General features: G+C 43.1%; 1 protein-coding gene across 6 annotated transcripts in view; it reads left to right on the top strand.

Annotated features, from left to right (window-relative positions):
• The window catches only part of RERE (arginine-glutamic acid dipeptide repeats), a 203,094-nt gene extending 192,900 nt beyond the window's left edge, over nt 1-10,194 (top strand). For 5 of the 6 annotated variants that reach the window (XM_072155926.1, XM_072155924.1, XM_072155925.1 and 2 more), the window contains 4 exons: nt 1,282-1,353; nt 6,972-7,118; nt 7,556-7,736; nt 7,868-10,194. In XM_072155926.1, coding sequence (XP_072012027.1) covers nt 1,282-1,353; nt 6,972-7,118; nt 7,556-7,736; nt 7,868-7,901 — 434 coding nt within the window. In that variant the 3' untranslated portion in view covers nt 7,902-10,194. The remainder of the gene's footprint in view (nt 1-1,281; nt 1,354-6,971; nt 7,119-7,555; nt 7,737-7,867) is intronic. The other variant, XM_072155929.1, reaches the window with a different exon arrangement.
• The last annotated feature ends 2,982 nt before the right edge of the window (nt 10,195-13,176 follow it).

Genomic DNA, 13,176 nt, shown 5'->3' with positions numbered 1-13,176 from the left:
TTCTTACCTTCACAAAATTGCTTGTTAACTAAAAAGGGATTGTACCAAATGTTTTCTTTATCTTCTATTCACAGCATAGGAGATTGCAATCTGATCCTGAGAATGGGGGTCCAGTTCTTGCTAATGGGTGGAGTGGTATGTGAAGAGTGCACCCTGCTGCCCCATTCATTCTTATGTGAGCATTGGAAATTGCTGAACACAGCGCTCCACTATCCTGGCAGTCTCATAGACCATAAATGGGAATGTCAAAGCACTTTGCTCTGCAATTTCTTACACTCCCATCGACTTCACTGGAGTAGCAGGACATATGCTTGACCTGCCACTTGATTCAATTGGTGAAACTGGACCATGTTCTTGTTAACGGTAGGAGTTCCAACATTCCTACACCAATCTAATTTGCTGTAGGAAAATAATACTTGGTTCAACCCCTTAAACATGTTAGAAATAATAAGAAGGGAACAAATATCTGACCACATAGGCTTTTGTTTGTTTTCTGTTAATTAAAGGGGTTTTCTGTTCTCGGGATCATTCATTTTCATTAGATCATTGGGGACCCACACCAACCAGTTGTTCCAGAACCCATAGAGGGCCGGAGAGATAGCAGAGGGCCTTGTCGGGAAACTTCAGATCTGTTTTCAGTTAAAAAAGAAAGAAAGAAGCGTCAAAACTTGAGAACTGACCATGTACAAGGGACCGGAGCCTTCTGCTTCCATCTCTGGAGGCAGCACAATACAGTTCATCATTGTAGGGTGCAGGTGTTGGATACGGATGGCCCATCCTATATATATCATTAATGACCTGAGGACCGTAGACCTCTTTAAGATTATTTGCAAGGTTCTTTAATTTTTAGTTTTGGGTTCTAAAAAGCTGTAACAAAAAGGTTGTGAAGGTGGATTTTGGCTTCTAAAGTTTTATTTGTTTTGTTGCCCTGTTGAGGAACATCACACAGTTTGCCATCTACATTTTTGGTTTCAAGTTAGTCATTGCTATGGGCAGCATTTGAGGGGTAGGTTTCTGGAGATGAGGGTCAGGGCTGTGATGGTTATTTAGTTGTTAGGGTCACACTAGTGTGATCTCCTCGGTAGTCATTATGGCATGTCTGTATTTAACCCTTCTTTCCCTATCAAAAACGTTGGACCCGTGAAGCCAAAGCGGCTTACTCCATAAGGTGGCTTAGTTCCCTTACTGGCTGAATCAATGTGGTATTGTGGTGGAATCAAAATCCATGTGTGTTTCTTATATGTGCTGGAGGGATCTTACGATGTTATGTGTTTTCAATAGACTGCTGCTGTAACTCTAAGTCTTGGCCGGGCGTGGCTGAAAACGGGACATGTGTTCCAGTCCACTTTCCTGGTAAATAAAAGCAACCATTTTAAAAAGGGGGGAGAAGAAGGACTTGGGAGACCGGGATTATCTTCCAAAATCTGAAGCGAGCCCGAGACCTTAAAAATCAGGAGAAAAAAAATTACTAAGAGGAAACTAATACACATAGATATCTAGATGTGTTTGGATTTGCTGTAGAAGCAGTGGTTCCGGTATCTCCAATCTTGGTACTAAGGCAAAGTAGTAAAATTCACCAAACCGAAGTCAAGGACAGACTTTTTGAAATTGGCAAAATCAACCATTTTGAGCGCTCTTAGAGGTAGGTTGTCCTTACCTACATCTTGGATAGCGGCTCACTCCTCGAGATTCTGCTGCTGGCTAATGTTTTATAATGCTGATGTGTCTATCGTAAGAGTACAGTGTATGGGACAACCCAGTAGAAGCCTGGTTCTGGTGGACATAACATAGATTGAAAGGCTGATAATATACCATCCAGTCCTACACGTCTAGCACCTTTGTGTTCTAAATATTGTATCTTAAGCCCCTTTCACATGATGTGTTCTGTGCGTGTTTCTGATGTGCCGGATTTGCTTTGAACACTGACTTACTGTATTCGGTGGGTTTTGTCAGACGTGTTTTTTGCTTGTTATTTTAACGCATGTGAAACTTGCTCCACATTTGCAAGTCACGTGCGTGAAAAATGCATTATCACCTTGCTCATGAAAAACTTAGGTCTTGAACAAACTGTCTGAAAACTGATTGAGCAAACCCTTGAACTAACATCAGACTCGTGATGCTCGTGTGAAAGGGGTCTTATGTGTAACCGGTAGAAGTCCATAAATGTGTTTGCCCGGTGGACCATTTTACTGACCAGTTTCAGTAGACATCGGCAGAGGGAGGCACCATTCCCCTCCCAATGTCCATTAAAAATGCTCTGCCCGTGCACAGTAGAAAGCTATGGGGCCATGAGCTAGCCACAGTTTGTGCAGCTAACTCATGGCCTCTGCACATGATTGTGTAAATGAGGCCTAATGCACACAAACGTATAATTTGCAGCCGGATCTGACCCTCCTTGACCGATGTAAGTTTCAATGGGGAGAGGAGGAGCCTGGTTGAACATGCGCTCAAGTGCATGGGGCTAAGGCCTACTTCAAGCCTTGGTGGGCACCTCTTCACCTCCTTGTAACTTAGTTTACAGAAACTTGATGGAAGGTTATCTCCTCTATACAAATCCCTATGGGGGACAGAGCTTGAACGGAAGAACTTCTGTTCACCTACTGTGTATAGTTTTGATTTAGGAGCATAAAGAAAAGCGGTGGTGTGAGCCCCCTTGCCTTTTCCAATAATTCATTCAATTCTGCTTCCCAGCTTTATGATATATCCTTATTGCTTTACCAGAAGATAGACTACTATTGTACTACCAATGCCCTGAGAGTTTGGTATCAGGAGAGACGAGAACACTTGGATAGGGAAAATACAGCTCAAAGAAATTAAAAAACAAAAACCGATTTTGGCTTCAGGAGTGGCCATATTTACATGCTTCAATCCAAGCATCTCGAGTTGTTTCATTTAGAGATGAATCTATAGCCCGGACCATAAACCTGATTGAGGTGGGTTACTACGTGTACATTACTACTTTATTACCCATCAATCCTGAGTTGGAGTTACCGGACCCTGGAGGATAGAATCGTTGGATCTGCCCTGGCTAATTAGGGGTAAAGCTTCCTTAGTGCTTGCATCGCTTGAAATGATAGTAGGCGCTTAAACATCTCATGTACCGCAGATTAGGGGTAATGATACCAGTAGCCCAATGTACCATATCCAATGAGATCTCAGTCATTAGTTTTATCCAAACTGTAAAGGATTGTATGTTCCACAATTTTATAGCTAACAAAAAAAAATCTTTTCGGCCTCAGTATTTGGACTTGCTTTGTCTTGCAATATGTGAATGATGCAGAAAACAACTAGAATTGAATGTATGTGTGTAATGGCTGCCGTCTTGTTTGTACTCATCCGCCGAATCAATCCGTATACATTATCTTAAATGTTTCAGAATTTGGTAAAATTCAAATGGTCCTCTTTTTATTCTTTAATGGTATAAGCAAAGAAAAAAACTTTGCAATGTTTCTTAGAGAAAGATGGCTGTTTGCTAAATCCAACTGAAGGGACATTGCAGCTTTTCAGGTGAGTGAGAGAGCAGGTTACTGTTACTTAGATATACAGTTGGCTACAAAGATTCTTCTGAAGACTTTAGTAAGTTTTCTATCACACCCCATTGGTGGATTCATGGCCAGATCGAAGCACCTTTTTTCTGTGTGTGCTATGGATGGGAGACATGATAGACTCCTCCTTTCAGTAAACTACTTTACTTCTGGTAGAAGCTGCAACCTGATCTCTCACTAAAGTCTTGTTCACATTTTCACAGATAGCATTTATTTTCCTGTAATATTGCTGTATAGAGGTACCGTTGTGTTTTTTTCATGTGTGTCATAATTGAAAATATGTTTTCTAGCAGGGTTATTATTCACCATCTTAAGAGATTAAGGCAACGTGTTTGTATTTTGCTTGGTTTTGCAGCGAAGTCCTATTCTATTTAGTGAGTTTGAGTTATATACGAACCTTGGTACAGAGCTCTGTTCTTTAGACCACATTTTTTTGATGTTGTATCATTAGAGCCGATGTAATATCAGATACAAATAGCAATTTCCCAATGTAATGTTATCATAGTTCTGGTTAATGCTTACGGTAACCTACAATTTCCCTGCGGCGGACCCGCAGGTCTATTGGCAGACATGGACCTTACACTACAGGTAGCGTCATATAACAGGTACAGACATGGTGGGAGAGGAGAATATCCTCATTTGTTTTATTGGAATGAAGTGTTATTGGATGCATCAGCATGGAGGATCCTACAGAGAAGACACAAGTGCACTCAATTCTCCGCTTCTTGTTGGAGTCCATTATTACACTTTGTGGAGAGTGAAGTTGAGCTTTTTCCTAGTTGTCGGTTGTTTTACATTACAGCGTCTCATAATTCTTAAAGGGATTGTTGATAGTGAAAGAGTACTTTCTTCTTCCTGGTTCCTCTCAACACTGCCATTACTGTCTCAGCCAATCGCTGTCCAGGGGTTCAGCCAGGGATTGGCTAAGCTTCTTTTCCTGTGGATAGAATGGTCAGCCAGGGATTGGCTAAGCTTCTTCTCTTGTGGACAGAGTGGTCAGCCAGGGATTGGCTAAGCTTCTTCTCCTGTGGATAGAGTGGTCTGCCAGGGATTGGCTAAGCTTCTTCTCCTGTGGATAGAGTGGTCAGCCAGGGATTGGCTAAGCTTCTTCTCCTGTGGATAGAGTGGTCAGCCAGGGATTGGCTAAGCTTCTTCTCCTGTGGATAGAGTGGTCAGCCAGGGATTGGCTAAGCTTCTTCTCCTGTGGATAGAGTGGTCAGCCAGGGATTGGCTAAGCTTCTTCTCCTGTGGATAGAGTGGTCAGCCAGGGATTGGCTAAGCTTCTTCTCCTGTGGATAGAGTGGTCAGCCAGGGATTGGCTAAGCTTCTTCTCCTGTGGATAGAGTGGTCAGCCAGGGATTGGCTAAGCTTCTCTTCCTGTGGATAGAGTGGTCAGCCAGGGAATGGCTAAGCTTCGTTTCCTGTGGATAGAGTGGTCAGCCAAGGATTGGCTAAGCTTCTCTTCCTGTGGATAGAGTGGTCAGCCAGAGATTGGCTAAGCTTCTTCTCCTGTGGATAGAGGGGTTAGCCAGGGAATGGCTAAGCTTCGTTTCCTTTGGACAGAGTGGTCAGCCAAGGATTGGCTAAGCTTCTCTTCCTGTGGACAGAGTGGTCAGCCAGAGATTGGCTAAGCTTCTTTACCTGTGAATATAGTTGTCAGCCAGGGATTGGCTAAGCTTCTTTACCTGTAGATAGTGGTCAGCCAGGGATTGGCTAAGCCTCTTTTCCTGTGGATAGAGTGGTCAGCCAGGTATTGGCTAAGCTTCGTTTCCTGTGGATAGAGTGGTCAGCCAGGTATTGGCTAAGCTTCGTTTCCTGTGGATAGAGTGGTCAGCCAGGGATTAGCTAAGCTTCGTTTTCTGTGAATAGAGTGGTCAGCCAGGGATTGGCTAGGCTTCTTTACCTGTGAATATAGTTATCAGCCAGGGATTGGCTAAGCTTCTCTTCCTGTGGATAGAGTGGTCAGCCAGGGATTGGCTAAGCTTCTCTTCCTGTAGATAGTGGTCAGCCAGGGATTGGCTAAGCTTCGTTTCCTGTGTATAGAGTGGTCAGCCAGAGATTGGCTAAGCCTCTTTTCCTGTGGATAGAGTGGTCAGCCAGGGATTGGCTAAGCTTTGTTTCCTGTGGCTAGAGTGGTCAGCCAGGGATTGGCTCAGCTTCCTTTCCTGTGAATAGAGTGGTCAGCCAGGGATTGGCTAGGCTTCTTTACCTGTGAATATAGTTGTCAGCCAGGGATTGGCTAAGCTTCTCTTCCTGTGGATAGAGTGGTCAGACAGTTCTGAGTCTGATACTTTTTATAGATGACATTTTAGACTAGATTTCGAGAACCAGGGGTTGTCCACACTCTGCTCATTTTTACATTGTACAACAATAGCACCTCTCTGCTGTAATATCTGACCAGAAACTTGCTACAACAGAGGGCAGGTACTATGCCGTGCTCATCAAAGAGATCTCACACACAAGTGCACCAAATCCAGCTACATACCTGCAATATAAAGGCATTGTTCACAGTCCTGCTGCTACTAACACCACACACAAAGGTATGGTTACACAGATCTCCAGAACCAATAGCAAAACTGCTGCTAGACTCCCTTTCACATTGTATTCATTCAGCAATACAGGTCCTTGTAATATTGTTTGTTTAGTTGTATCTGTAAGGTGTAGTAGATCACTTGGCTTTAGTGGAAGTGATTATTGCGTGCAGTCCCGTGCACAGATCTCGATTTAGTATTTAACATTCACCCCATTACTTGTGATTGTCTCTCAGAACATGTTTTGCATCTTAATTTATAAATAAGGAACCTCTGCCTCTTGGTTATAGTTTAGGACCCATTAAAGGGCCTGTGTCCTATATACCTGGTGAGTGCTATTAGCTGTGACTGGGTGTGAACATTACAGTGGAGCCCAGTATGTTCTGAGCATATATATAGAGCCCTTTCTTACTAGGTGCTTTATATACCCTCCTTAGCTGGTTTCTGGACACCCTATGGACATCTTGTATGACAGCCGGACACACAGCTTCCTTTTGTACAGATGTGTTAGTAGTGACTTGTGGTTGGTGTGATTGTTCTGGGACCCATGAAAGTATAAAAAAGTTCTCCATCAAATACGTGTAATACGGCTTGTGAATGTACAATGTTGTATCACTGATCGGGCAGGGGGAATGGTGACTCTTTACTAGGTCTGACTATAAGGTAAGTTTTGGATCGGGCTGAATGGCTCCGGCGGCTGTATGCAGCAATGTTTGCATGTTCTTGGCTTTGCAATTTTGTTGCTTGAAAAGTTAGTGAGGGCAGATCCTTTCCTGAGCTCGCAAAACCCCAATCTCCCAGTCCCGAACTCTCTGACGTATCATGTGCCGTGGCCCTGTGATAGTATAGATAAATGTCATAGTAGCAGAAATAATCTATTTTGGTTTTATTCCAGGTTCGGCAGGTCCTGTACATCCACTGGTTGATCCACTGGCAGCTGGACCTCACTTGGCACGCTTCCCATACCCTCCTGGTACCATCCCCAATCCTCTGCTGGCACAACCACCTCATGAACATGAAATGCTCCGACACCCTGTATTTGGTTAGTATTTCCCACAAAGTAACTGGTGGTTAATGGTTCCTTTTATAACCTTTTACATTTTTTTTATTACAATTGTGTCACATGTGGGATACATTTCTGCAGACATGACTGCAACTTCTTTACAGAGGGGGACAGTAGGTGAACCTTTGCGGAAAGAACTTTTGCAAAATGTAATTGGCAAAAGCTTTTTTCACTCTAAAGCAGATAAGATGTTTGCATTTTACCAGGTACACAAAGGCACAACGGCCTATTTTCTGACAGATCTTGACAAGTCTTCCGTAAAAGACTGGAGACTTGAAACTCTACGCTACATGTCATAGAGTTATATGGTGGCCAATATGGCCGCCCTTAAACTAAGTCACTTGATTTACTTTGTTTTACACAAATGGAGATGGTTTAGAGTATTTGATGTATCTAATGTGTACTATTTCTTGCAGGTGCCCATTACCCTCGTGATCTCCCCGCGGGTCTCCCACCTCCAATGTCTGCTGCTCACCAGCTCCAAGCAATGCATGCTCAGTCTGCAGAGCTGCAGAGGTTGGCAATGGAACAACAGTGGTTACATGGTCATCCCCACATGCATGGTGGGCACTTACCCAGCCAGGAAGATTACTACAGGTAAGCCTCTACCCCGTGTATGATATTCATCGATTCTCAGAGGACCTTCCATCTACTCGATGGCCGCCCCAGGCAGGACTTGGAACTCTGTACTGTCTCACATTGTAAAATCTTTACATTTTTCCTTTCAGTCGCCTGAAGAAAGAGGGGGACAAGCAGTTGTAACGAAGAGCGATGACTGTGGACCTCTCCCTCCCTCCCAGCTCCCTCCGGAGAGTTGGGCACCACGCGACGGGTCCCCGAGGCTACGAGACTCCTCCTGTATTTAAGACTTGTCATATACTATCCTTTTCATCTGTAAAGAAGACTCCTCAATGCCAGACTGGCAGCCCCCTTGCATGACGCATACTTTCCCCAGCCTCGGGAGGGAGCAGGTTCGGAGGAAGAGGCGGGGACAGTATTGGACATTCGGCAGCAGTACCGCCACCTCATGCTCTGGAGGTGCTACCCCCATCCATACACTCACTGTGCGCAAATGAAGCCAGAGACACAATAAGTGACATCCTCCGCCAGCACTCATCCGAGTCTCCTGTGCTGTGACTATATTATCCTTTATTTTACTACACCATCCGCAGGAGAACCCTCATCATTGTACAGAGGTCTATCCCCCAGCCTGTCTATACCCTGTAAATACATTACAAGCAAGGACTGGGGACAACGTCTCATCATCCTTTCTGTTCCTGTCCCGGCATTGCAGTTACTACCTGTGAATTTCCTTTAACCTCTTCACTGCCTCTTGGATCTGTGACATTAAGCCTCTGGCAGCAAAGTGGTTAAGAACCTGCGATGAGCCTTACCAAGGACACATCGGTAGAGCAGAAATCATGAACCCATCCTTCATTACGTCAGCATTTACCTCCTCCTGGCTTCCTGCTTCTGACTCGCCACCTTTCTATGAGCCTGAGTAGTAACGTCCTGCGTCGTCCGTTATAAAGGAATCATCTAGTTTTACTCTGTATAAACCTCGACCACTCCAGCCTCTTATAGAGAGTATGTGTGGGGGGGAGGGGGGATTTTCCTTCATTTTAATTCTTTTTTTTCCCTCCTAAGTTTACGTCACGTCTCACTTGTAGATAAGGGGCTACAGCGTTTTATGTTGTAGAGGCAAAAGCGCACACGGGCTTGTGCGTATCTTCACTTTATAGCATTAAAGTTTCTGCAGGGTTAGAACTTTTATTATTTAATTTATAAGGAAAGCCTCCTATATTTTAGTGTTCCGGCTCCTGCTATTCTTAATGCCAAGGGTTTTATTTGTACAGATTCTATTTAACCTGGGCTCTTATTTTTTTTATTTCATGTCATCCTATTTTTTTTGTTTTGTATGTTTTTAGCTACTTGTTACTCTCTGCTCACCCCCCAGCGGCGGGCCTAGACTCTAGATGTGCAGGAGAGAATACGGTATATGGTAACTGCTTCTCCACCATGTGATGTCGCAGAGGGCAAGCACTAGGCTGAGACCAATGTACGCTGTATGAGAAGTCTCCTGCGCACCACCCTCTGCTGTTACCGACTGTTATCGTTTTTGGCGACCAGCATCTCAGGGCTGCGCCAGATCACAAAGCTTCAAGTTTACCTTCATCCCCAGTCACATTCATCCTGGTGGCCAACATCTACTGTACATGTGTTTTGTTGCTTCATCTCATCCCAGAGAAGCCACTAATACGCATTGTAATATCTTTACTACACCCCTAGAGTTTGCATTGTACCATCGTTACTACGCCACCTAGAGTCCGCATTGTACCATCGTTACTACGCCACCTAGAGTCCGCATTGTACCATCGTTACTATGCCACCTAGAGTTCCTGTGGAAAGTTTGAGGGTAGTGTAGTCGGCTGTATTTGACATACTTCGCTGCTTCCATTCTCGCAATAGTATTTTACACTACAGATTGGTTCTGAGGTTCTGATCGGCGGTTCCACGGGTGTCGGGATACTTAACTACTTTGCCCTTGCTGGCTGTTTTGTGTACAGCTTGTTCGGCGTTGAGGAGCCCTGCAGTAAGTTGATGTGCACTAGGCCTCCCCAGCACTGAAGGGCTACAACTTTTACTGCCATAAGGCCTGGTGACACAAGGTCTCGCCATGCTGGCAGGAGAAAAAAAAAAAGGAAAAAAAAAAAAAAAAAGAGTTAAGAAGTCGACTGTTGTCTTTCATTTATTTTTGTTACTTTTTACCACTCCGCTTTGTTTCCTTCTTTCCTATTTTTGTAATTTCGGACGTACCTCGTTCAGTGTGTAAGAAACTGTAAAGCTACTTGTTTCATGGCGCCATTTAGCAGAATGTACATCAAGACTGCTCCATTTCTATATATATCTTGAAGATTTTAATGTATATAGGAGTAGTTTGCCATGGGGGTAGAAACCCAGAAATTCGTGACTTCTGTGTTTTCTCCATTTTGAGTATTTTGTAATTTTTTTGGAAATATTTGTGGACATAAACAATAAAGCAAGCTACACCACAGGCAACGTATGTTTTGGTTTCTGTGTAATCACCCGACTGTTGTGTGTTACTCAAAGAGACGCAGGTAGGTGATCAGGGTCATACAGGTTTGTACCACAAGCAAGGTAAGTCCTTATTATTATCATAATGGTGGATCGTAGCAATTGGAAGAGAATGAGCCACCAGAAAATAAATGATCAATGACCTCTTTTTAGATAATACTGACCCATCATTACATCACTACTGACAATAGATGATGTCACAGCTTATCTCCTCCCCCTCCCTGTACAATGACCTCTATATAGATGACACTGACCCATCATTACATCACTACTGACAATAGATGTCACAGCTTATCTCCTCCCCCTCCCTGTACAATGACCTCTATATAGATGACACTGACCCATCATTACATCACTACTGACAATAGATGATGTCACAGCTTATCTCCTCCCCTCCCTGTACAATGACCTCTATATAGATAACACTGACCCATCATTGCATAACTACTGACAATAAATAATGTCACAGCATATCTCCTCCCCCTCCCTGTACAATGACCTCTATATAGATAACACTGACCCATCACTACTGACAATAGATGATGTCACAGCTTATCTCCTCCCCCTCCCTGTACAATGACCTTTATATAGATAACACTGACCCATCATTACATCACTACTGACAATAGATGATGTCACAGCTTATCTCCTCCCCCTCCCTGTACAATGACCTCTATATAGATAACACTGACCCATCACTACTGACAATAGATGTCACAGCTTATCTCCTCCCCCTCCCTGTACAATGACCTCTATATAGATAACACTGACCCATCATTACATCACTACTGACAATAGATGTCACAGCTTATCTCCTCCCCCTCACTGTACAATGACCTCTATATAGATAAAACTGACCCATCATTACATCACTACTCACAATAGATGATGTCACAGCTTATCTCCTCCCCCTCCCTGTACAATGACCTCTATATAGATAACACTGACCCATCATTACATCACTACTGACAATAGATGTCACAGCTTATCTCCTTCCCCTCCCTGTACAATGACCTCTATATAGATAACACTGACCCATTACTACTGACAATAGATGTCACAGCTTATCTCCTCCCCCTCCCTGTACCATGACCTCTATATAGATATCACTGATCCATCATTAAATCACTACTGACAATAGATGTCACAGCTTATCTCCTCCCCCTCACTGTACAATGACCTCTATATAGATAAAACTGACCCATCACTACTGACAATAGATGATGTCACAGCTTATCTCCTCCCACTCCCTGTACAATGACCACTATATGAATGGCACTGACCCATCATTACATCACTACTGACAATAGATGTCACAGCTTATCTCCTCCCCCTCCCTGTACAATGACCTCTATATAGATAACACTGACCCATCATTACATCACTACTGACAATAGATGATGTCACAGCTTGTCTCCACCTCCCTGTACAATGACCTCTATATACAAAACACTGACTCATCATTACATCACTACTGACAATAGATGATGTCACTGCTTATCTTCCCTCCCACCCCCCTTCCCTGTAGAGAACATGCTAAGAATACTCTCCATACACCTCAATGAATCGGCTGCAGACCATTGCTAGCTATGGCCATGAAGCTGCTGTAAAGCATATCACTAAATGCTGCTTCTTAAGTCAAGATGGCAGCCCCCATAATCATATACAGGAAATAGAAGAAAAAAATAAACAACCAGAAAATAAATTCAGATTAGAAAACAGTGATCCATTTTGTCATTTGATGTTAATGTACGAATATAAATTTTGCCAAAATGTTTTCTTAAGAGTGAATATTTAATTACAGTTAAGATGGGAAAACCCCTTCAAACATTTGACATCTCTATTTATGAGATAACCTGTGGATGACAGATGGGCTTCCCACTTCTAGGAGCTGCAGCTATCTCAGGACCGGGGGTCTGCTGTCCTTCCCACAGCCGACCGCTTTCCGCTCAAATCTATGGGAGCACCGACAAGGGAGGAGACTATACGATTAGTGGTGGTATAGTGTTAAATTGAGAACAGCGCCCTCTGTAGTCAGCCCAGATGTGTGAAGGTCAGCAGACTTCCATTCCCATAAGGAAGACCTGCATGTATCATTTATTTATGACATATTCTGTGGATATGTCATAGTTAGATAAGATTGAAACACCCCTTTAAGGCCCAAATGTAATTACCAGCTTGCTATGCGCTTTTATATTTCTTCATTATCCTCCAGTACATTGGACATCATTGTGATCCTGTCACTGTCCTTGAGAACAGCTCGGTGGAGGATTGTGGGCCTAAATGCTTGTGAGACGTTCCTTTAAAAGAGAGAATCTAAAATCTGCTTGGAGTTTTTCCTTTTTCTATTTCTAAATTTAGTCTGTTCCACAGGGGTAATAAGCACCGCCTAAGGCACTGTTCACACTGCCGTGTGGCTTCTATTTATAATGCTAGCACAGTACATCAAATCTAATCGGTAACATATGGATCCCCCATTGTCTCCATAACATGGTTTAACAATCCTTAACCCCTTAAGGACGCAGCCTGTTTGCAGGTTAAGGCTCGCAACTTTTTTTTTAAATTTGACCAGTGTCTCTTCCTGTGGTAATAACTTTTGAACGCTGTTACTTATCAAAGCGATTCTGAGATTGTTTTTTCCCCACATGTTGTACTTCATTTTAGTGGTAAATTTTGGCTGATAAGTTTTGCGTTTATTTACAAAAAAAGGGAAAAAATGATGAATTTTTAGAAAAATTTGCCATTTTCGAAATTCAAAATCACCGCGTTTTCAGGCAGATAGATTTACCACCTAAATAACTTGCAGAATAACATTTCCCATTTGTCTACTTTACATTTTCATAATTTTTGAAATGTTTGGATAATTTATTTTGACGTCACGCGGCCTACAAATCGAATAGCGATTTTCCGTATTTTCGGAATTGACTATTTTGGGGATAAA

Source organism: Engystomops pustulosus, chromosome 6 (genome assembly GCF_040894005.1).
Source record: "Engystomops pustulosus chromosome 6, aEngPut4.maternal, whole genome shotgun sequence".
NCBI lineage: Eukaryota > Metazoa > Chordata > Amphibia > Anura > Leptodactylidae > Engystomops > Engystomops pustulosus.
Note: the sequence above shows the minus strand (reverse complement) of the source record. Positions and strands in the feature narration are given on the sequence as shown.